Source organism: Microcaecilia unicolor, chromosome 2 (genome assembly GCF_901765095.1).
Source record: "Microcaecilia unicolor chromosome 2, aMicUni1.1, whole genome shotgun sequence".
NCBI classification, from domain to species: Eukaryota; Metazoa; Chordata; class Amphibia; order Gymnophiona; family Siphonopidae; genus Microcaecilia; species Microcaecilia unicolor.
Window position 1 is genome coordinate 492,240,429 of NC_044032.1, and position 22,466 is coordinate 492,262,894.

The following is a 22,466-nucleotide window of genomic DNA, read 5'->3' on the forward strand; positions in this document are numbered from 1 at the left end:
CGCCATATGTTTCGCGAGTGACTTGGCAGGTCTGTTGGGTGGGCGGGCCTGTGGCTGGGCGGACGGAGAGAGGGGGGAGCAGCGGCAACCTGGGGGGGTGGAGGGGGGAGCAGTGGCTGCGGTGACCTTGGGGGGGGGGTGGAGGGGTGAGCGGCGGCGACCTCGCAGGGGGGGAGGCGTGGCGAGCCTGAATGGAAAGAAGGGGATAGAGAGAGAGACAAGTCTGGATGGGAGAATTGGGAGAGGGGGGTAGACGGATGGAAGGACGGGGAGAGAAAGAGGGAAAACAGATGGAAGGATGGGGAGAGAAAGAGGGAAAACAGATGGAAGGATGGGGAGAGAAAGTCACATGGAAGGATGGGGAGAGAAAGGGGGGATGGATGAATGGATGTGGAGAGAGAAAGGGGAGAGACTGGAAGGATGTGGAGAGAGAAGGGACACTGAACAGAAAAGGGTAGATAGAGAGACACTGGATAGAAGGAGGGGGAGAGAGACATTAGATGGAAGGATCAGGAGAGAGGGTAGATGGGTGGAAGGATAGGGAGAGAAAGGGAAGACGCTGGATGTAAGGGTACGGAAAAAAAGGAGACACTGGATGGAAGGATGCAGAAAGAAAGAGGGGAGACATTGGGAGGGGGTCCTGAGACCAGAGAGGGGGAGGGGGTCCTGAGAGGGGGAGTGTGGAGGGGGTCCAGAGACCAGAGGGGAGGGGTGGTCCTGAAACCAGTTTAGAGGGGGGTCCAGAGACCTGAGAGGGGGGGAGAGGGAGGTGGGGAGGGGGTATCTCTGTCACACACACACACTCTCTCTCTCACAGTCAGTGTCTTTCTCACTCTCACACACTGTCTCTCACACTGTATCACATTCACTCTCTATGTGTCACACAGTCACTCTCAAACACTTCCTCGATCTCATACACTCTCTCAGTCTCATACACTCTCTGTCTCACAGAGAGTCTGTGTATCGCACACATACTCACACTCTATCTGTCTCACACACACTCTCTCTCACACACTCTCACTCAGACACACTCGCACTCACACTCTCACACACACACTCACACATTCACTCTCTCTCACACAGTCACTCTCACACACACTCTCTCAAACATACACACTCCGAGTAAAACCTTGCTAGCGCCCGTTTCATTTGTGTCAGAAACGGGCCTTTTTTTACTAGTATTATATAATAGATGATGGCAGATAAAACTGTCCATCCAGTCTGCCAAACAAGATAAACTCATAGCATTAGGTGTAATGTAAAAACTACATATGCATACTTGATCTTGATTTGTCTTTGGGGGCACATCAAAATCAAGTATGTGTATGTAGTATCGCATCTGCATATTTTTGCACCAAGAAGCCTCATGTGCTCTTATCTGTGATAAAAGTGGTGACTTTGTCACCATAAAGCTGTAAGTAAGTTTGATGATGTAACCTTTATTCCTTAGTTTGGCTGTTGTGAAGCTCTGTGTCTTCTCTCAACTACATTTCCAATTTGTACATGGAGTGTTGGATGGCATTGTGGGTATGTTACTTCCTCCAGTATGCAAGCTTCTAGAATTCATGTTTACAAACATAGAGGACGCTCGTTCAGGTATTAAAAATCTTTTGAAAAATTTTTGTACTCATAGCATGAAACACTCATTTTTGTGATACTTTAAATTTTCATATACAAATTTGACAGTTGGTATTTGGTATTTTTCTCTTGTAGAGATATAACATGTTCTTAAAAATAGTATTTTTGTTGTTTCATATTTTTATTTTGTTATTGGATATTTTTATATTTTCTCATTTATATGCTGTTTTCTTTTTTTATATATTTATTGTAATATAGGTGTATTTTGCACATTGCTTTGAGCTGTTTTGGGGCAATTAATGAAATCTAAATAAAATGAGGTGTAGTTACAGTACTTGCCAATAGCTTTTGGACTTGCAAACAGTATATAAGAAATTAAAATAATAACAATAATCATTTTGGACCCTGTTTACTAAGGTGCACTAATGTTTTTAACGCGCACTAATCACTAGAGACACCCATATATTCCTATGAGTGTCTCTATTGTTAATGCACGCTAAAAACGCTAGTGTGCCTATAGCACAACTTAGTAAACTGTGCCCTTTGTTTTGAATTTTGGTCACTTTGGGTTTATTTCCTCTTGTATATGCGTTGTTTTTATTTTAGTAAGTATTGACCAGTTGCAGTAACTTTGCCATGAGGTCACATTAAAGATTTTTGGGATTCCATGTGTGTTTGATTCAAGATTCAAGTTAATTGAAATTTTAATATACTGTCCATCAGGTCTACATCTAAGCGGTTTACAAATGTTTAAAATAAATTATTAATAGGGTAGTCTGTGTGTATGTGTGTTTGTATATGTATGGAGGAGATTCTATATATGGTGCCTAAAAAACTCGGTGCTGAAATCAGTGCTAAGTGTATTCTATAATTGGTGCCTAGATTTGAGCGCTGCTTATAGAATACGCTTAGTTATCTCAACACCTAAAACTACACGCATCAATGTACACCAACGAAAATGTGGTGTAAATCCCAGCATGTAGATTTATGTGCACTGGGCCATATTCTATAACTACGCGTGTAAATTTCAGAACGCCCACGAAATGCCCATTTCCCCGCCCATAACCACGCTCTTTTTTGCCTGCGCGTGTTAGAAGTTCAAAATATAGAACAGGGAAAGTTCTCTACGATGACGAATCACAGAAGGCAAAAGTAGAGACTAATAGACGATTCACCACTGGAGACGTGAGTCCAACAGTCTTTATTATATCAGAGATAACGACCCGACATAGGCCGTGTTTCGACGCTAAAAAGCGTCTGCATCAGGGGTCAATAAATACACCAAGTAATGAATGCAAAACGAAGAGTCCTACTTGTATATGTGTTGTCAACTCACTGATCACGTAGCACCAAACAGAATATGCTGGATACATTTGCTCTGATAGTTTGTATCCAGCATATTCTGTTTGGTGCTACGTGATCAGTGAGTTGACAACACATATACAAGTAGGACTCTTCGTTTTGCATTCATTACTTGGTGTATTTATTGACCCCTGATGCAGACGCTTTTTAGCGTCGAAACACGGCCTGTGTCGGGTCGTTATCTCTGATATAATAAAGACTGTTGGACTCACGTCTCCAGTGGTGAATCGTCTATTAGTCTCTACTTTTGCCTTCCGTGTTAGAAGTTCGGCACACTTTGTTACAGAATACGCTTAGCTAGTTGTTTGTGTAAATTCCAATCATTGCCAATTAGTGCTCATTATTGCTTGTTAAAAGCTATTATCAACACTGATTAACAATGTGTGTAACTTAATTGGCTTAAGTTATAGAATCCGCGCCGATTTCAGCGTGGATCTCTAGGCACGCTATATATAATCCGGGGATATACCTCTTATCTTCAAGGACAAAAAAAAAAAAAGAAAATGCTTATTATACAGCCCACATCATAGAAGAGAAAACGGAGAAAGAAAACAAAAAAAAGGAAAAATCTGGAACAATGTCCTAAATATTTTGACATCTTAATTGATTAATTCCTCCTTACCTAAATATCAAATGCTATGTTCCTGCAAGAATATTTCTGGTTGTGATATCTATATAGATTATATGTGTGTACTATATATAATATATCAGTAACCCAATTTAGACACAGTCAAAAGTTCACCATAGGTATAAAACAAAACAGCACTCTGCAAAGTTATACCTATTATAAAGTTAACCAACTTCCTTAATCTGAATATTAAACTGACCCTCAGAGATGTATCTTTTGAGATGCAAAAATCTTATATAATCTCTTAGAAGGAGAATTGCTCAACTTCGTCATCAGGTATAATATATACATATATAGAGAAGAAAAGTACTGACATATACACACGCATTTTAGGGCTTCATTTCTGAAGTAGGCTGTGAAAACTGTAAGGCTGTTTATAGCTATTTTGCATGCAGTTTTAGATTGTTAAATTTGTAATTTTTCAGTTTATATTTTGTATTTCTTATCTTTTCATTACTTTTTATTCTTTAATTTTTTTAGGACTGCATTTTGTTTAAAATTTGTAAGCACAATTAATTTATTTTTGTTCCCACTGTAACTCCTTTTGACTCTGGGCAATGGAGGGTTATGCGACTTGCCCAGAGTCACAACGAGCTGTAGTGGGAACAAAACTAAATAAATAACAAACCTTTAATTGAAATGCAACCCTAAAATAAATAAATAAATGTCTGCACATTGATTAAAAAATGTTAACCTCTTGCAGAGTCAGGATTATCATAGCAGTGTACCGAAAAATAAAACCGGTTTCTGATTAACCTTGCAATTAAAAATTTTAAGCTTGATTAATCGAGTGATTAAATTTTTTAACGTGCAGCCCTAAAATATATATGTATGTATGTGCTGGTGTATGTATGTAAGCAGATATATGTGTATATATATCTATTTATCTATCTCTCTATATATAAAGGTAGTCCCTTATGCAAGTAGCGAATGATGTATGGTAACCAGCATTTGTGTGACAGTTTCTTGGCAGGGTACAGAAAAACTTAGGAAGAGTAAAAGTTAAATAATTCATAAGAGGGATAGAAAGATGTCCTGTTGCTTGTTCCAGTTCCAAATCCACTATCAGTGCCTATGCAACCTCTCAACTACATCTCTCTCCAGAGGCAGCACTTTTAAGAATCAAATACTTTTGATAATGCATAAGAGTGTGATGACATTAAGCACAGTAATATTGTGAATTACTGCTGCTAGTTTATATCCCTTTCTTTATTTACTTTTATAGCTGGGCACTTTTCTTTTTCTTCGTTGGGCATCAAGTTCAACCTAAGCTGGCCTTTTTATGAACGTGTGGTACTATGGACCCTCATTCACAACTGTTTGGGAGGATTCTACCCCTATGTTTAATTCTGTTTACTATTCTTCCTTTTAAGTCAGATGGTATCCCTCTGTAATGTGTGCCCCTCACTCTTTTACACTTACATTTATGATTCTTCATTTTCTTCTGTCCATACTTTTTGTGCTAATTTCTGTGCTCCTGCCTAGCTCAACCTTTGCAGCAGTCATTACCTGAGTGATCGGACCTGTTGAGTCTCTTTAGAACCAAATTCAATATATTTTTGAGTCATTCAGTAGGTCGTGGTCTGAATTGAAGGCTGGGAATCACTTTTTAAAGGTTTGTAGTCACCATCTCTTTAAAGTGTTCCCATTTACTCAAGCAGGAAAAGCTAAGAGTTGGGCCCAGGAATTGAGCCCATGTGTGTGGTATGGTAATGTGCAGTGGTGCTCATGGGCTGCCTAGCCAGCCCAGTTGTTTTTGAAAGAGCTCCTGAGTTTGATAGAAACAATTCAGCACAAAAAACAAGTTTTAGCAAATTATTTTAAAGGTATTTTTTTAAAATGGCCTTCATTTAATCAATTTACACTTTTATGTAATGTACATTTATTTTTAAATTACTACTACTACTATTTAACATTTCTAAAGCGCTACTAGGGTTACGCAGCGCTGTACAATTTAACATAGAAGGACAGTCCCTGCTCAAAGAGCTTACAATCTAATGGACAAATTTACAGTCAGTTAAGTAGGGGCAGTCAAATTGGGGCAGTCTTGATTTTCTGAAAGGTATAAAGGTTAGGTGCTGAAAGCAACATTGAAGAGGTGGGCTTTGAGCAAGGATTTGAAGATGGGTAGGGAAGGGGCTTGGCGTAGGAGCTCAGGAAGTCTATTCCAAGCATAGGGTGAGGCAAGGCAGAATGGGCGGAGTCTGGAGTTGGCGGTGGTGGAGAAGGGTACTGAGAGGAGGGATTTGTCCTGTGAGCGGAGGTTTCGGGCGGGAACGTAAGGGGAGGTGAGGGTAGAGAGGTAATGAGGGGCTGCAGACTGAGTGCATTTGTAGGTAAGAAGGAGAAGCTTGAACTGTATGTGGTATCTGATCGGAAGCCAGTGAAGTGACCTGAGGAGAGGGGTGATATGAGTATATCGGTTCAGGCGGAATATAAGACGTGCAGCAGAGTTCTGAACGGATTGAACGGGGGATAGATGGTTAAGTGGGAGGCCAGTGAGGAGTAGGTTGCAGTAGTCAAGGTGAGAGGTAATGAGAGCGTGGATGAGAGTTCGGGTGGTGTGCTCAGAGAGGAAAGGGCGAATTTTGCTGATGTTAAAGAGGAAGAAGCGACAGGTCTTGGCTGTCTGCTGGATATGCACAGAGAAGGAGAGGGAGGAGTCGAAGATGACTCCAAGGTTGCGGGCAGATGAGATGGGGAGGATGAGGGTGTTATCAACTGAGATCGAGAGCGGAGGAAGAGAAGAAGTGGGTTTTGGTGGAAAGACGATAAGCTCGAACTTGGCCATGTTCAGTTTCAGGTGGCGGTTGGACATCCATGCAGCAATGTCAGATAAGCAGGCCGATACCTTGGCCTGGGTCTCCACAGTGATGTCTGAGAGATACAGCTGGGTGTCATCAGCATAAAGATGATAGTGGAAACCATGAGATGAGATCAGTGAGCCCAGGGTAGAGGTGTAGATTGAAAAAAGAAGGGGTCCAAGGACAGATCCCTGGGGAACTCCAACAGAGAGCAGGATGGGGGTGGAGGAGGATCCATGAGAGTGTACTCTGAAGGTGCGGTGGGAGAGATAGGAGGAGAACCAGGAGAGGACAGAGCCCTGGAACCCAAATGAGGACAGTGTGGCAAGAAGTAAATCATGATTGACAGTGTCAAAAGCGGCAGATAGATCGAGGAGGATGAGGATGGAGTAGTGGCCTCTGGATTTGGCAAGGAACAGGTCATTACAGACTTTAGAGAGTGCTGTTTCTGTCGAGTGTAGAGGGCGAAAACCGGATTGAAGCAGATCGAGGATGGCCTGAGAGGAGAGAAAATCAAGGCAGCAGCTGTGAACGGCGTGCTCAAGTATTTTGGAGAGGAAGGGTAGGAGGGAGATGGGGCGGTAGTTGGAGGGACAGGTAGGGTCAAGTGATGGTTTTTTGAGGAGAGGTGTGACTACGGCATGCTTGAAGGTGTCAGGGACAGTTGCAGTGGAGAGAGAGAGGTTGAGGATATGACAGATGGGAGGGGGTGACAGTATGAGAGATGGTGTTAAGTAAGTTGGTGGGGATGGGATCAGAGGAACAAGTGGTGCATTTCGAAGAGGAAAGAAGGCGGGCGGTTTCCTCCTCGGTGATATCAGGAAAGGAGGAGAAAGAGTTGGTTGGTTGGTTGAGGGAGAGGGTTGAAGGGTGAAGAGGAGGAGGTGGCTTGGTACTGAATTCAAGTTTGATCTTTTGCACCTTGTTGCGGAAGTAGTCAGCCAGTGTTTGAGGAGAGAGTGAGGGGGGGTGGGAGCGGAGGGCACTTAGAGGAGGGAATTAAGGGTGGCGAAGAGACGACGAGGGTTGGAGCTGAGAGAATTGGTCAATTGGGTGTAGTAGTCCTGTTTGGCAAGGAATAGGGAGGACTGGAAGGAGGATAGCATGAATTTGTAATGAAGGAAATCTGAATAGGTGCGAGATTTCCTCCAGAGGCATTCAGCAGATCGGGCGCAGGAGCGAAGGTAACGGATGCAAGGGGGTCAACCAGGGCTGGGGATTAGTACGTCCCTAGTGGGACGGGAGATGGATGGTGCGAGGGTGTCCAGAGCAGAGGAGAGAGTGGCATTGTAAGCGGAGACAGCCTCGTTGATAGACTCGGAGGACATGATGGAGGGGAGGAGATTAGAAATACTAGAGGATAAGGTGGGAGGGTCAATAGCCTGGAGATTCCTGGAAGTAGTGGTTAATGTTGGGCGGGGCTGAAGGGGGGGGGGGTGAAGAAGTGTGAAGGTGATCAGGTGATGATCAGAGAGAGGAAGAGCTGAGGCGTGGAAATTGGATGGTCAGCCGGAAAAGGAGAGGACGAGGTCAAGACAATGGCCATTTTGGTGAGTAGGGGTGGTGGAGCACAGCTGGAGGTTGAAGGAGGATGTTAGAGTGAGGAACTGAGAAGCGTGAGAGTCGGATGGGTCATCAGCATGTATGTTAAAGTCTCCGAGAATGAGGGACGGAGATGAGGGATCAAGAAAAACAGAAAGCCAGGCATCGAAGTCAGTGAGGAAGGAAGAGAGAGGTTTATCAGGGGGGCGGTAAATGACTGCAACTCTGAGTGGCAGCGGGTAGAATAGACGGATGGAGTGAACTTCAAAGGATGAGAAGCAGTGAGATTGCGGTAGGAGGAGGGGTTGAAAACTACAGGCGGGTGAGAGTAGTAACCCGACACCTCCGCGGCCGACTGGGCGGGGAGTGTGGGAGAAAAGATAACCTTCATGGCATAGGGCCGCGACTGAGGCTGAGTCATCGGGGGTGAGCCAGGTTTCAGTTAGGGTGAGCAGATGAAGGGAGCGGGAAATGAAGAGATCGTGGGTGAAGGAAAGTTTGTTGCACACGGAGCGGGCATTCCACAGGACGCACGAGAAGGGGAGGGAAGAAGGAGGAAGGAGGGGAACAGAAATGAGATTGGAGATATCTCGGAAGCGTTTGCATGGATAAGACGAGGGCATGTGTGGGGGGCCTGGATTGGGATTGATGTCTCCGGCGGATAGTAGGAGAAGGAGCAAAAGAGAGCGGAGGAGGGTGGGGGAGGTAGGGCGACGAAGACGGGATGAGCTTAGTAGGAATAGGGATGGGCTAATGGCAGGAAGGAAGTGTTGAAGGTTGAGAGCTAGGAGGGAGGGGGGGATAGGAGAGATGGTGAGGTTGTGAGGGACGGGGGTGGGTAGAGTAATGCAGTAGTGAGTAAGACGGGAGAGGACATGGATGGGCAATGAATACCTGCGGTGGACATCGGTGAGGAGAGGGAGAAAAGATTAGGAAGAGACAGGGTGATGAAGAGAATGTGTATAGGGGCCATGGTCAGGGAGGCAGGCAGGTGATAGGTGAGCTGGTAGGCTGGTGGGTCGGTAGTTAGGTAGTTGTGCAGGCTTGAAGGCAGGCGGGGAGGCAGTAGGTAGTTAAGTAGGCTAGATGGCAGGCAGGCAGTTGATAAATAGGCAAGTTGATGGTCTGGCAAGCAGGCAGGTTGGTTGCTGATCAGCAAGCAAATTGATGGACTGACAGCATGCAGGTTGGTTGCAGGCAGGCAGGCATGCAGGTAGGCTGGGATGGATGCGATGGGACTGGAACAGGCTGGACGAAGGACTGGAGACAAGCTGGAACAGATGGACAGACGGATGGACTGGAACAGTAGGACTGGAACGAGCTGGAACAGATGGATTGGAGCCAACTGGGACAGACGGACAGGAATAAGCTGGAATAGATGGACTGGAACAGGCTGGGACAGCCGGAATGGGCGAACTGAAACAAGCTGGCAAACTGGAACAGATGGACTGGAACATGCTGGAACAGATGGATTGGAACAGGCTGGAGCAGGTGGACTGGAACAAGCTGGAATAGACGGATTGGATTAGGCTGGAGCAGATGAGCAGGAATAAGCTGGAATGGGCTGGAACAAGCCGGAACAAGCTGGAACAGACGGATTGGAACAGGCTGGAGCAGAAGAGCAGGAACAAGGGCTGGAACAAGCCAGAACAAGCTGGAACAGATGGAGCAGATGAGCAGGAACAAGCTGGAATGGGCTGGAACAAGCTGGAACAGATGGATTTGAACAAGCAGGTGCAGATGGACTGGAGCAAGTAGGAACAGATGGACTTAAACAAGCTGGAATGGATGGACTGGAACAAGCTGGAATGGATGGACTGGAACAAGCTGGAACAGGCTAGGACAGATGGGCTGGAACAGGCTGGAATGGATGGACTGGAACAAGCTGGAACAGGCTGGAACAGATGGACTGGAGCAAGTTGGAGCAGAAGACAGCGGCGCAGCAGGACTGGAACACGCTGGAACAGACTGACTGTAATAAGCTGGAGCAGAAGACAGCGGAGCAGCAGGGCCGGAATAAGCTGGAACAGACGGATTGGGACAAGCAGAAGAGGGCAGAGCAGCGGACTGGAACAAGCCGGATCGGAACAGGCCAAAGGGCCAGAGCAAGCTAGGACAAAGGACTGGTGGCAGATGGACAGGGCAACAGGGCGGCAGGGTAGAGGCCGGACCAGAGCCAGCGAGGGTCACAGGACATGAACATAAGGACCTAGGGAACAGCTGCCTGAGGTCACCTGGCTCCCCAAGCTCACACGCCAGAAGGCTCAACAGCAGGGCCTAGGGGTCAGCTGCCCCAGGTCTCCTGGCTCCCAAATGGGCTAGGGAGAGCGGCTGCCACGTGGACGCGCGGTCCCGGCCGCCCCCCCGCCGACTCGCCGACTCGCACAGCCTCGATCGCCTCGCTACCGCTGCTCTCGACTTCTCACTCGCATCACCCGCCCGTCCGCTGATACAGCCCATGCCGATTTCGTCCAGCCGATCCGGACAGCGACACGAAGCAGCAGGAGGCGCTGATTCTGTCAGCGATTCCCGTGTTTAGTGTCCTGGGGTTCACACTGCGACCGCGAGACGCTGGAAAACCGATCTTTGATTGATGCTCAGCGGAGCTCCTCGCAGTGCTTCCTTTCAGTCGGCCATCTTACAGACCGTGTTTAAAATAAATTTTGAACAATGATATTTCATGATTAATTATTAGCTATTAACTGAAATACACGTCATGTACTTTGTCATAGAAACAGAGAAAAATGTAGGCAGGTAAAGACTATATGCTCTATCCAGTATTGCCCATCCATGCTATTTATTCTCCCTGTCACTCCCTTAGAGATCCTATATACTTGTCCCAAGCTCTCTTGAATTCAGATACTGTTTTCATCTTCACCACTTCCACCCGGAGGCTATTCCACGAATTCACCACCCTTTCTGTGAGGAGGTATCTCCTCAGGTTACTTCTGAGCCTGTCCCCTTTCACTTTCATCCTATGCCTCCTCGTTGAAAGAGACTTGCCTACTGTGCATTTATACCACATAGGTATTTAAATGTCTCTATCATATCTTCCCTCTTCCGCTGTTCTTCCAAAATATACATATATAGATTTTTAAGTCTGTCCCCATATGCTTTATGATGAAGATCAGTGACCATTTTAGTAGCCGCCCTTTGGTCCAACTCCATCCTGTTTATATCTTTTTGAAGGTGTGGTCTCCAGAATTGTACACAATATTCTAGATGAAGTCTCATCAGAATCTTATACAGGTGCATTTGCCTATAAACTACAACGTAAATTTATCAGCATCAACATGATGGTTAAATAAAAGGATCTATTTACACCCTTGTGTCTTTTGCACCTGAGGAAAAAATATTCTGGTCAATATTCAATTGGCAGTGGTCAGCCTGTTTTTAATCCCTGACCTTCTCCAGCTAATGGGGCCCTTTTACTGAAGGGTTGGTGCACAGCAACGAGCTTGCCGCATACCAGTCTGGGCTACCGCAGGAGCCCGGTGATAGTGCCCACCCCCAGCGCATGCCATTTCCAGTGCTACAAAAAATATCTTATATTTTTGTAGTGTTGGGGCTTAACCGGTGGTAATCAGCAGGGATTGGGTACTGCCAGGTTAGCGCAGGAGCCCCTATTGCCATCTCAATGGGTGCCAGTAAGGGCTCCCCCAATCCACGAAATGGCCGTGCGGGAAGTGTTTCACTTAACGCACGGCCATTTCTTTTCCTCAAACAGACAGCCTTTTACCCGCTGCGGTAAAAGGGGGCCTCAGTGCGCATCAAAAACACTTGCTAACGTAGGCCCCCTTTTACCGCAGCTTAGTGAAAGGGCATAAGAACATAAGAATAGCCCTAATGGGTCAGACCAGTGGTCCATCTAGCCCAGTATCCTGTTTTCAACAGTGGCCAAGCCAGGTCACAAGTACTTGTCAGAAACCCAAATAGTAGCAAAAGTGGTGGAAACCATGTGAAACTACTCAAAGACTCTAAACATCAACAGGGAAAACTCACTGAAATAAATCTAGCTTGGAGGCATCATGTAGCAATTATATCCGCTATGAGATCTCCTGTAGCTATATGTGTACTAATCATCTGCCTCCAATGCTATAATGCGTTTTTTATTATTATTTTATTATAAACAATCTTTAAAGCAATTTTAAAAGTCAGAATCAGCAACCCCAGTACTTAACTGACACAAAGCTGGCACAGTGCTGAAGGTAACCAAAACTCCCGACACCCACTTTTAGCCTCAGCGTCTTTTTGACAGTTGCCGCTTGAGTGTTGTGGCTGTAGTATCATTCAGGGATTTGGTTTGAAATCACCTCAGAAGCAGGTTCTTTGGAACCGAAACACCATGCTTTTTTTGTAGTGGGCATTGGGAGTTTTGATTACCTATATCACCTGTGCCAGGTTTGTGTCAAGTACTGGGGTTGCTGATTTTGACTTTTAAAATTGCTTTAAAGATCGTTTATAATAAAACAATAATAAAGACATTATAGCATTGGAGGCAGATGATTAGTACGTATGAAGTGCTGCAGATCTGGAATAGCTTTGGGCTATAGGAGATCTCATAGCTGATATAATTGCTATATTTATTTATTTATTACATTTGTATCCCACATTTTCCCGCATAGCAGTAGGCTCAATGTGGCTTACAGGTTCTGGAGAGGAGAGTACCAACTCCCGGAATATATACAGAGTGGAAAATAGAGTAACAATAGGTGCAAGGAAGCTGATAAGGTTCCGGAAAAGAGAATAGAACTCTGGGACGAATATATAGTAGCATATAGAGAGATGTAATCCCAATGAGGCTGATAAGTCTCCAGGGCTGGGACTATATAATGCCTCCAAGCCAGATTTACTAAAGAGAGTTTTCCGTGTTGATGTTTAGGATCTTGAGTAGTTTCACATGGTTTCCACTACTTTTGATCAATTAGAACACTCCTTTTCATTGTTTTAATTTCTTATTTTGGAGTGGTATGTTTTCCATTGTTTTCTTTTCAGAAACCCAAATAGTGGCAACATTCCGTGCTACCAATACCAGGATAAGCAGTAGCTTCCAAATATCTAAATATTAAATGCCAGGTCATATCCAGGCAACGACATAAAATATTCAGGTCTGACCGGACTGCTGCTTGCCACTCAAACTTACACGGGTCTCAGATGCTGTTCATCTAGGACCTGCATAAGATATGTATCCCAATTCTTCCTGTCAGTGCAGTCTCCCTGTGACGCTGCCCCCCCCCCAACAAGCAAGCTAGAGGCCAGCCTCCCTTATAAGGGCTTCCTTTGTTCTTATATCAAAGACTGACCCTACTGGTAGTAACATGAGACTGCTGTTAGAGCTGGCGACAGCCATTTTAACTCAGGCAGCCACTAGTGCAGAAGCAAGAGGAGTCACTCTTGTTTGAGATCCCCCCCCCCCCACTTGGTCACCAGTGATATAGGTAAGCCCTGTGAGGGAGGCTTGTGTCAGATGGGGCTGGATCTTGGGGTTTCTGGTCATAGTGTGGGTTGTTGCTGGAGGGGGCTTGGCCATTAGGTGGGGGTTGAGAGGGAGGGGAGTGCATCCCACAGTGTCAGCTGCAACCTGGAAGATATGCAGGTGCCAGCCAATATTCAGTGCTTAAATTGCTTTGAATATCGGATTGTTTTAAAAAAGTTAGAAAGTATTGTATGTTGCTTAGTGTGTGTCACAAAGGGGTACTTTGTGACTTTGTACATTTGGCACTTGTTAGTCTATGGCCTAATTAGGGTTGTCATTTGGAACAGAGGATTTAGGGTTTTTTTTTTTTCCTTTAAAAGCATAGAAGCAGGCATTCTCCAGACATACTGGCAGGTGTTGTGCATTATTAGTTCCATTAAGAAATAAATGTTATTTTATTGCTAATCTTTTCTGGTGTAGATATTTTTCTCCGAGGACAAGCAGGCCTTCATATTCTCATATCTGGTTGACGTCATACTACTTATTTTTTAGTTTTCGACTTTTCAAGTTTTCTTTCTTTTTCGGGTGTGGCTGCATGGTTAGGCCACATCCCTGTCCTCAGTTTGAATTCTGCTCCTTTATTTGTTCAAGGCTGATGAGTTTAATTTAGCTGAGATTCTTTTTTCGATGTCACAGAAGACCCCCAGTGACTTCAGATGTGTGCCAAGTGTAGACGCATGATTTCTGCCATGGACCCACACAGTTGATGCATTGGGTTCCTTGTATCAGATCATGACCCCTCTGATTGTGATCTCTGTTTAAAAATACAGATGAGAACTTGGCGTGTGCAACTGGCTCACTTGGAGCATCTTTTTGTCTCCTTGAAGGCCAGACCATGGACTTCGGTACTGACAGCATAGATCTTCGTGGCTGCTTTCTCATCCACAGGAAGTGCACTGGCATCGAGTGGGACTTCACCTGCCTCGACACCAGGCGCTGGTAGCAGGCCATGGGACCGGTCAGCATCGGACCCCACACCAAGGACATGTATGGATTTGACGTCATCCTCATTGTCACTGGAGGATCAAAGCTCTATGCATTGGGGAAGCCCAAAAGCATAAGCATTGGTTTTCCTCAACACATGGTGCCTCATGACTTGTATGTACATATGTCAGGGCTACATAATTCACATTAAAATCCATGTCTGTGCATTAGGACACTGTTCTGCTATCTCTCAGCTGAAGTTAGTGAGAAAAAGTTCTCTTCTATTGGGTGATAGTATCTGATGGTGTTGAGAGAGAGTAGATAATTTAGAACTTAGAATTAGCTGAAAAATAAAAGCTTCAGAGTAGTACTGACCATTCTGCTCTTTCCCATCCCAGGTTAATACCTGTTTTTTCCCCCCATTCACCTGTCCAGACACGAAAGTTAGTTCTTTCACCCCTACATGGCTCAGTAATAACAATTTATCATTTTTCATCAGCATTTCTTTGAAAATTTCAGTCCTTTTGATAAAACACCATAAATATTGAATTTGATTTAGTTTCATGGTTAAAGTGGTGTGGTAAAAATTAGTGAAAAGCAAACTCCCAGTGGGAACTGAAAGAGAGAATAGCACATGTCCCTGCAATATACCAATGCAAACTGTGCCAGCACCTATCAAAGGCCCCACAGTCAGTCACATGGGAAAAACATTCAGCATAAGGGGATCCTATACCTTATCTTCAAATGTAGTATGTATTATTCAATGCAAAAAACGTGAAGAAGAATGCTATATTGGAGAGACAGGTCAGATACATAAGACAAGACTCAACTTATGCAGGCACCACATTAAATATCACAGTGGTAACCAAGGTGATACTTTGGTAGGACAGCATTTTGCAAGACCAGAGCACTGCATTATGTTGAGAATACTGAAAGGAAATTTTAAAATCATCCAGGAATATTTTGACACCAGACGGGACTTGATTTTGGGTTGCCTATCACATTATAAACTGTAAAATTCACTCATCTGTCCCTGTTTCTTACCTCACCCTCCCACTCCTACCTTTCTCCATGAGACTGTCATTGGAATGTTTTATGTTTCACATATATATTCTGAAATGCCTTTGAAAGCTAATCAAAAATGTATTAAGTTAGTCCAATTAAAAATTAACAAACTGCGTAGAAGAGGGGTTTATTGTTCTTTATCAATGAGCAGGATGAATCTGCCAGAGTAGACTACCTCTCTTGATCTCTGAAAAGCCTAGAAAGTCTTTATGAGCATGTATGGGTCTTCCTGCTCAGCCTTTGTTCAGTCAATTTGCTTCAATCCTTTTAATTCGTGCTTGAACCTAGATATGTTACCTATAAGTGACCAGAGATTTGGAAGAGCACTTGATGTGGTGTACTTAGATTGCAGCAAGAGTTTTGACTGGATGCTGTATAAGCAATTTAAAAATATACCAAGTGGGTGTTCCTGGGGGAGTTTTTCCCTGGTTGTGGAATAGTCTGTGCTAATGTTGCATTGTTTCTATTGATGATCCACATTTATGGATATCTTTGATGTTTTGTTTTATATAATATGAAAATTTTTGAATAAAAATTGATCAAAGCAGAACAAAAATACATAAACCAAATGTCCTTGGTTTGAACCCTAAAATGATTGGTTGTATGGGAGGTGACAGAGGGTAATGGTAAATAGTTTACTCTTAGGAAAGAAGCATTAACAATGGTTGCTACAGGGAATAGCCCTTGGTCTAGTTTCTTATGGCCCTTGGTATAATTTCTTTTCCACATTTTTGTAAGTGCTGTTAGGAGAGCTTTGCCTTTTTTTTTTTTTTTGTAAATGATAACCAAACCCTGCAATAGGGTAGACAGTCACCCTGGAAGATATGGGAAACATGAGGGATCTAGAGAAGCTTGAGGAATGCTCTAGTGCAGGGGTGGGTAATCAGGATCCTTGAGGGCCACAACCCAGTCAGGTTTTCAAGATTTCTACAATGAATATACCTGAGATTGATTTGCATGTGCTGCGTCCATTGTATGCAGATAGATCTCATGATTATTCATTGTGGAAATCTTAAAAACCTGACTGACTGGTGGCCCTGTAGGACTGTGGTTGCCTACTCCTAGTCTAGTGTATGTTAACAAAGATCTATTGCTAAGAAATGTGGGCTTATGCATTTGGGCCACAAAATCCCATGGGAGTAGTACAGTGAGTTAAAGAAAAGCGGGGTCTGGGGTTTATCTTATCTTAAGGTGGCCCAACAGGTAGATAAATTGACTATAAAAGCCAGAAGTATTCTTGGGTGCATAGGGAGAGGAAGGGTCAGCAATGCCAGCAGGAAAAGGAAGGTGATAGTGCCTCTGCATTAGTCTCTGAATCCTATTTTTTTTTTTGTTACATTTGTACCCCGCGTTTTCCCACTCATGGCAGGCTCAATGCGGCTTACATGGGGCAATGGAGGGTTAAGTGACTTGCCCAGAGTCACCACTGTGTACGTAACTGGAAACTGTGTTTTCAAAAGGATATAAACCAGAATGGGGTTGGTCCAAAGAGTGGTTACCCGTTTTGAGAAAAGTGTAAATGCATGCGTAAACTGAGTGAATGCATGTTTTATATAGTGTGTGTGTGTATGGAAATGCCATCTGGATTATGTCCTCTGGGATGGCCTGTGCACATTTTGCATCAAACTAGGTGCGTCCTTTTGGTGTCCCTACTTTCTGCTCCCCTTGCACAGTTTTGTAGTAGCAATTTCTGCATGTAAAACATGCTTTTTACACAGAAAAATACTTTATAAAATGACCCCATATAGTGGAATTTTTGTAATAGATGTGTTAACCAAAATGTATATTTCTGCAAGGTTAATATACTATTTAATATGAAGTACACATACCTTCATAAATGAAAAGTGATAGCTTCACAAAATGAATAACTGCTCCCCCCCCCCCCCCTGCCAAGACTACTTGTCAGAGTTTAACTGGTGGTTATTTTTCATTCAGTGTTTCCCAGCCAAGTCCTACAGATGAGTCCCGGAAGACTTGTACTGTTGGAATGGCCAGTATGGTGTTGTCCCTCCTGTCATCTGCTTGGTTTCCATTGGATCTGTCTGCACATCAGGATGCCTTGCTCCTGGCTGGAAATTTGCTTGCAGGTAGATTATAGGATCTATGTATTGAACTTTTTACTATACACAATGTTGTTAAGGTTCTAATTGACATTAGGTTCACCTATTTAACTTCGGTTCAAAATATACTTTAAAACAGGACTGAACAAACTCCAGATGCCAGGTTGCCATGGCGCTTAAATATTTGGACCTGGTGCCTAAAGTTTGCAGGCTGAGTCCAAGCACCTCTCTTCCTCCTGCCCTCCTCCCATGGCACTTACAAACCTGTCTTCTTCGCCAGCTGTATCAGCCATAAACACACACTATCTGTAGCCAGCCCTCTAACCGTTCCTCTGCTGTTTCCTGCCCCAGAGCAAATGGGTAAGTTTCATCAGCAGGGGTGGGTGGGACATGGCAGAAGAACAATTCCTGGGCTGGCTGCAGACAGCGTATATTTATGGCTGCTGCAACTGGCAGATTTGGAAGTGTCTCTGGGGTGCATGAGGAAAAAGCGGGAGGTGTTTGGAAGCACTGTGAGGAAGGAGGGGAAGAAGCAGGAGAGGTATTTGGATCTGTGGGGGGAGGGGGCAGGAATCAGGAAAGGTGCTGGACTGGAGGAGGGAGAAGGATGTTGATGTCGATGCAGAGCCAAAATGTTTTTCACACTGGACTCTGCAGCCTTTAAAGTTCCTTGCTTGCATGTGCACGCAGACACTACATTCTGTGTTCTAGTGCTCTGGACCCAAGCACTGAACACACCAGTTATGAGAGTCTGTGCCTGAAATAGTGCCAGATTCATATGGGAAGGGGGGGGGGGTCAGGAGATTTGCTGGACTGGCAGGGAGATGGGGCAAGAGAAAATCTGGACCTGCAGGAGAGAGAGGGAGAAGGGGGAGATTAAGAACTACCACGGGGGGGGGGGGGGGGTGCAGAGGGGAAGATGCCAAACTACCTAAGGGGGACCCAGAGAGAGAGGGGACTTTGAGAGATGTGGGACTGTGGGAGATGGAGGGAAGCAAGGAGGGAAATGTTGGATGCACGGAGGTAGAGACACATGCTGCCCTAGGTATTGGTGGGAGGTGAGAAGTAATAGAAGGGAAAGAAAGAAAGAGATGCCGTTCTGTGGATGGATGGAGAGGAGATATGCTGGACCCATGGAAGAAGGAAAAATGCTGCGTGGAAAGGGGAGAGGAGGAGAGATACTAGACCACGTTGGAAGAATAGGAAAGATGCTGGGCCATGTTGGGAGGGGAGGGTAGAGAGAAAGAAGAAGCAGCTAGACTTGGGGAGGGATAGGGACACAGAAGGGAGATAGTGGGCATGGGGAACACATAGGGATAAGGACAATGCTGCATAGGGAGAGGGTAGAGACACAGGACCAATCCTGAACTTGGGGGATTAGGGGCACAGAAGGGAAGTGCTGGACATGGTGGAAGCATAGGGTCAGGGAGACCGGGGTGATGTTGGACTTGGGTGGGGGATAGGGACACAGAGGGTCGATGCTGAACAAGGGAGGGGGGTAAGGAATACAGAATGGAGATGTTGGGCAAGGGAAGGGAGATGGCTGAACATGGGGGCAGAATAGGAGCAGGAACACAGTGGAAAGATGGATAATGGATATGAAGAGTGAATCATGTGGACAGAAGACCCTGGCAAGAAAGTTAAAAGAAGACAGAGGAATGTAGAAACCAGAAATGGGACCAATAAAAATAATACAAAAAAAATCAAAAGACCAGGCAGCAAAGGTAGAAATAATTGTATTTCCTATTTAGAGATTAGAAAATGTCAACTTTTGGAATGTACAGCTACCAGAGTTGTTATCAGACAAGGGTGAGGTCCATGGCAGAAATTTGGGAAGGGATCCCAAAACTCTGTATCACACAATGCCTTCAGGTTCAGGCAGGCTTAGGGCCCCCTCTGGCCAAGGAGTCAAGTACAATTTCCCTGGTTGTACCCTGCTGCTGATAATATGCCTGACATCTGATATCTTTGTATTTTGCACAGTACATGAGAATTGCATTTCTTTCTATTTCTCTGATAGTGTTCTATATGCAAGGTCTGATTTCTGTCTACATCTACATTTTTGTATTTCTAGTTTGTGGTCACTTATTCTGTATTTCTGTTCTGTGTGCATGACCAAGGTATTCTGTTCGCCTGGATTTTCTATGTAGCAATCTGTAGTAATTTGGCTTGTTTAGTTTTACCAATATATTGATGTTTTAGGGCCCGCTGTAATATTTAGAAGACTGCCTTTTCAAGGTGGGGTCCTTTTTTTGGAAGTTACTGCAACATAGTAGCTCTTTGACCTGAGTGACTTTTTTTATAGAGTTGTATAAACTTCACAATATGCCTGATATCGAGAAGACTTATGTTGTGTTGGTGAGATTACACCAGGATCAGAAATGGCTTTGTGTGATGAATTTTACAGGGAAAAATATTGCAGCCTTTATGGGGGAGGGGAAAAAGGGTGCTACCTGTGTGGGGTGCTGGGGAGATTAAAAAGAAATGCTAGCTGGGGAAGGAAAAGAGAAGGGGATGTGTTGGTTTGGTTCTTGAGGGACTTGCTAGCTCTATGTGTCTGTGTAGTGGGGAGGCAGAGAGAAGAACAGGCTAGCTGTATATGTTGAGGGGGGCAGGGACTGGGAGGGGCATGTCAGCTGTAGGTGTGTGAGGCAGGAAGAGATGGCAGTATTCATGGGAGGGAATGAGAAAGGGATGAGTTGGCTGTTATGTGTGTTTGGGGGTAGCAGTGGCAATTGGGTTAGAGAGGGCAGAGAGATGATTGGGATGGTCATGTTCATGGGGGGAAGAGGGAGGGACAGGTTGACTGTGTGTAGTGGGGGGGGGGGCACAGATAAAAATATTCTGGCTGTAGGTGTGTGTTTGGGAAAGAAAGATATGGCAGTGTGCATTTGGGAAACAGAGCAAGACACAGGCTAGCCATATGCATCGGAGCGGAGTGGAGGGAAGCTGGCTGTGTGTGTGGGGGGGGGGGGGGGGGGGGGTGGCAGAAGGGACATTTTGCCTTTAGGTTTGTGTGGGGTGGTACAGAAAAAGGTGGTAGTGTGCATGATAGGGAGAGGAGAGAGGGATGGGCTGGCTGTGATGAATTGGAGGGTAAGGGGACGAGAGAGGGATAGAATGGCAGTATGTGTATGTAGGATAGTGCAGGAAGAGGTGCTAGTGTGCACTGGGTGAGGGGGGCATAGAGATGGAGAGGCTGGTCTTGTGCATTGGGGAAACAGAAGGAGGGACAGACATTCTATATGTGTGTGGTGGGGGGACAGAGATGGATATACTAGCTGTTGGTGTGTGAAATGAAATGTGTGGGGCAGAAAAAGGTGGCCATGTGTATTTGGAGGGGGACGAGGAGGAACAGTCTGGCCATGTGAATTCAGGGGAAGGGGGTTGAGAGGGAGGGATGGGCTGACTGTGTGTGTGAGAGGGAGCAGAAAGGTTGCAGATAGATGGACAATCTGACAGTGTGGGGGTGGGGCAGGCTAGACGTGCACTAGCGGGACAAAGGAATGGTTTTGTTTTACTGCTTTATGTAGTAAATCCTGCCATGATCCTTATATTCTTCTCCTATATCTCTAGTATACTTTAGTTTAAAGTGCATTTTCTGGCACTTTACAGTTATGTGGCCAGTGGCCAATGACTATCAAATATGACAACTTTGTAAAATTTGATTTGGTGTGCCAAGAGGATCAGGTGAGGTTGAAAGTGTGCCCCAAAATAATAAAAAAAAAAAAAAAAAGGTTGAAAACCACTGATTTAGGCCATTGCCTTTTTGTAGGTAGAGTCTTTGTTTTAGAAGTTGGTGCTGGCATGGTAGTTTTTACCTAGTTCCTGAGTGACTTTTTTGTAGAATTGTATTGTCCGAGGACTGCAGGCATAATATTCTCACATGTAGGTGACATCATTCATGGAGCCCTGTGTGGACACTGCCAAGTGCACTGTCACTTTAAATCTTTGAGTCAGTGTCCCCATTGTGCATGCGCAGGTTACTTCCCACCCGATGCTTGAGCGCAGGACCAGCAGTTTATCGTTTTCTGTGGAACTGAAAGGTTTTTAAAAATCTCTCCTCAGCAAGTCAAACTTTTGCCTTTCTGATGCCTTCCCTTTTTTTGGATATTTTTTCTTCTTCTTCTTTTTTCTATATTAATTTGTTCAATTTATTCATTTTAAAAATTGTTTTTTAATTTTCAGCCTTTGGGTCTCTGAGCCTTTTTTTTTTTCCTGGAAGCCTCGATCAGTTTCGGGTACTTGATACTCGAGCGCCCTGGGCCATAGAGCCTTTTGACCTTGCATTGGCTGTTTTTCCTTCCATGTGAATGAGGTTGCTGAGTGGCTTTAAGAAGTGTACTTGATGCAATAGGACTGTTTCAGGCACAGACCTCCATAATTGGTGTGTTTGGTACATAGAGTGTAGCCTGTGCCTGCAAATGCAAGTGAGAATCTTTAAAGCCCTCAGAGTCCAGCATGAAAAACGTTTTGGTTCTGCATCCGCATTGAGCATGGCAGGGGATTCGTCACGCAACACAGAGCCTGCATCGGCATCAACATAGGGTGCACCAGTGCAACATTGAGATGGTCTGACATTGGACTCGTTACCACAACCGTCTAAGGACTCTGCATACTCTTCATTGGTGCTACGTGCATCGAAAGACTTGCAACATAAAAAAAATAAGAAGTATCGCCATTGTGCTCCATCCAGGCATCCCTGCATAAATATCCTCAATGCATAGGAAGCATACATGCCGCACTGACCGTGCTCCTTCTCTCCAGCTAATTTCTAATCTTCGAAGTCTTCAAGATCTCCTACGCCTGCATAGGCTATAACTCAGGTTGTGTCCACTCCACTTTCTCAACTGGTAGCAATACCTACTCTACAGAAAGAAATCTGGGCTATGCTGAAGGAAGCGCTTGCAGGGCCTACTGCATTTGCAGTCTGTACAGGCTTACAAGGTGCTAGCACCAGCCTCAGCTCAGCCCATTGATACATCAGAGTGACAGTCATGGGAGAGCTCCTACACACCGGCTCAGTG

The 22,466-nt window shown here is 44.8% G+C and overlaps 1 protein-coding gene across 1 annotated transcript in view; it reads left to right on the forward strand.

Moving 5' to 3' along the window:
• The window catches only part of HTT (huntingtin), a 990,576-nt gene that overhangs the window by 339,100 nt on the left and 629,010 nt on the right, over window positions 1–22,466 (forward strand). Inside the window, exons 24-25 of the mRNA XM_030191138.1 lie at window positions 1,451–1,527; window positions 17,315–17,466. Coding sequence (XP_030046998.1) covers window positions 1,451–1,527; window positions 17,315–17,466 — 229 coding nt within the window. The remainder of the gene's footprint in view (window positions 1–1,450; window positions 1,528–17,314; window positions 17,467–22,466) is intronic.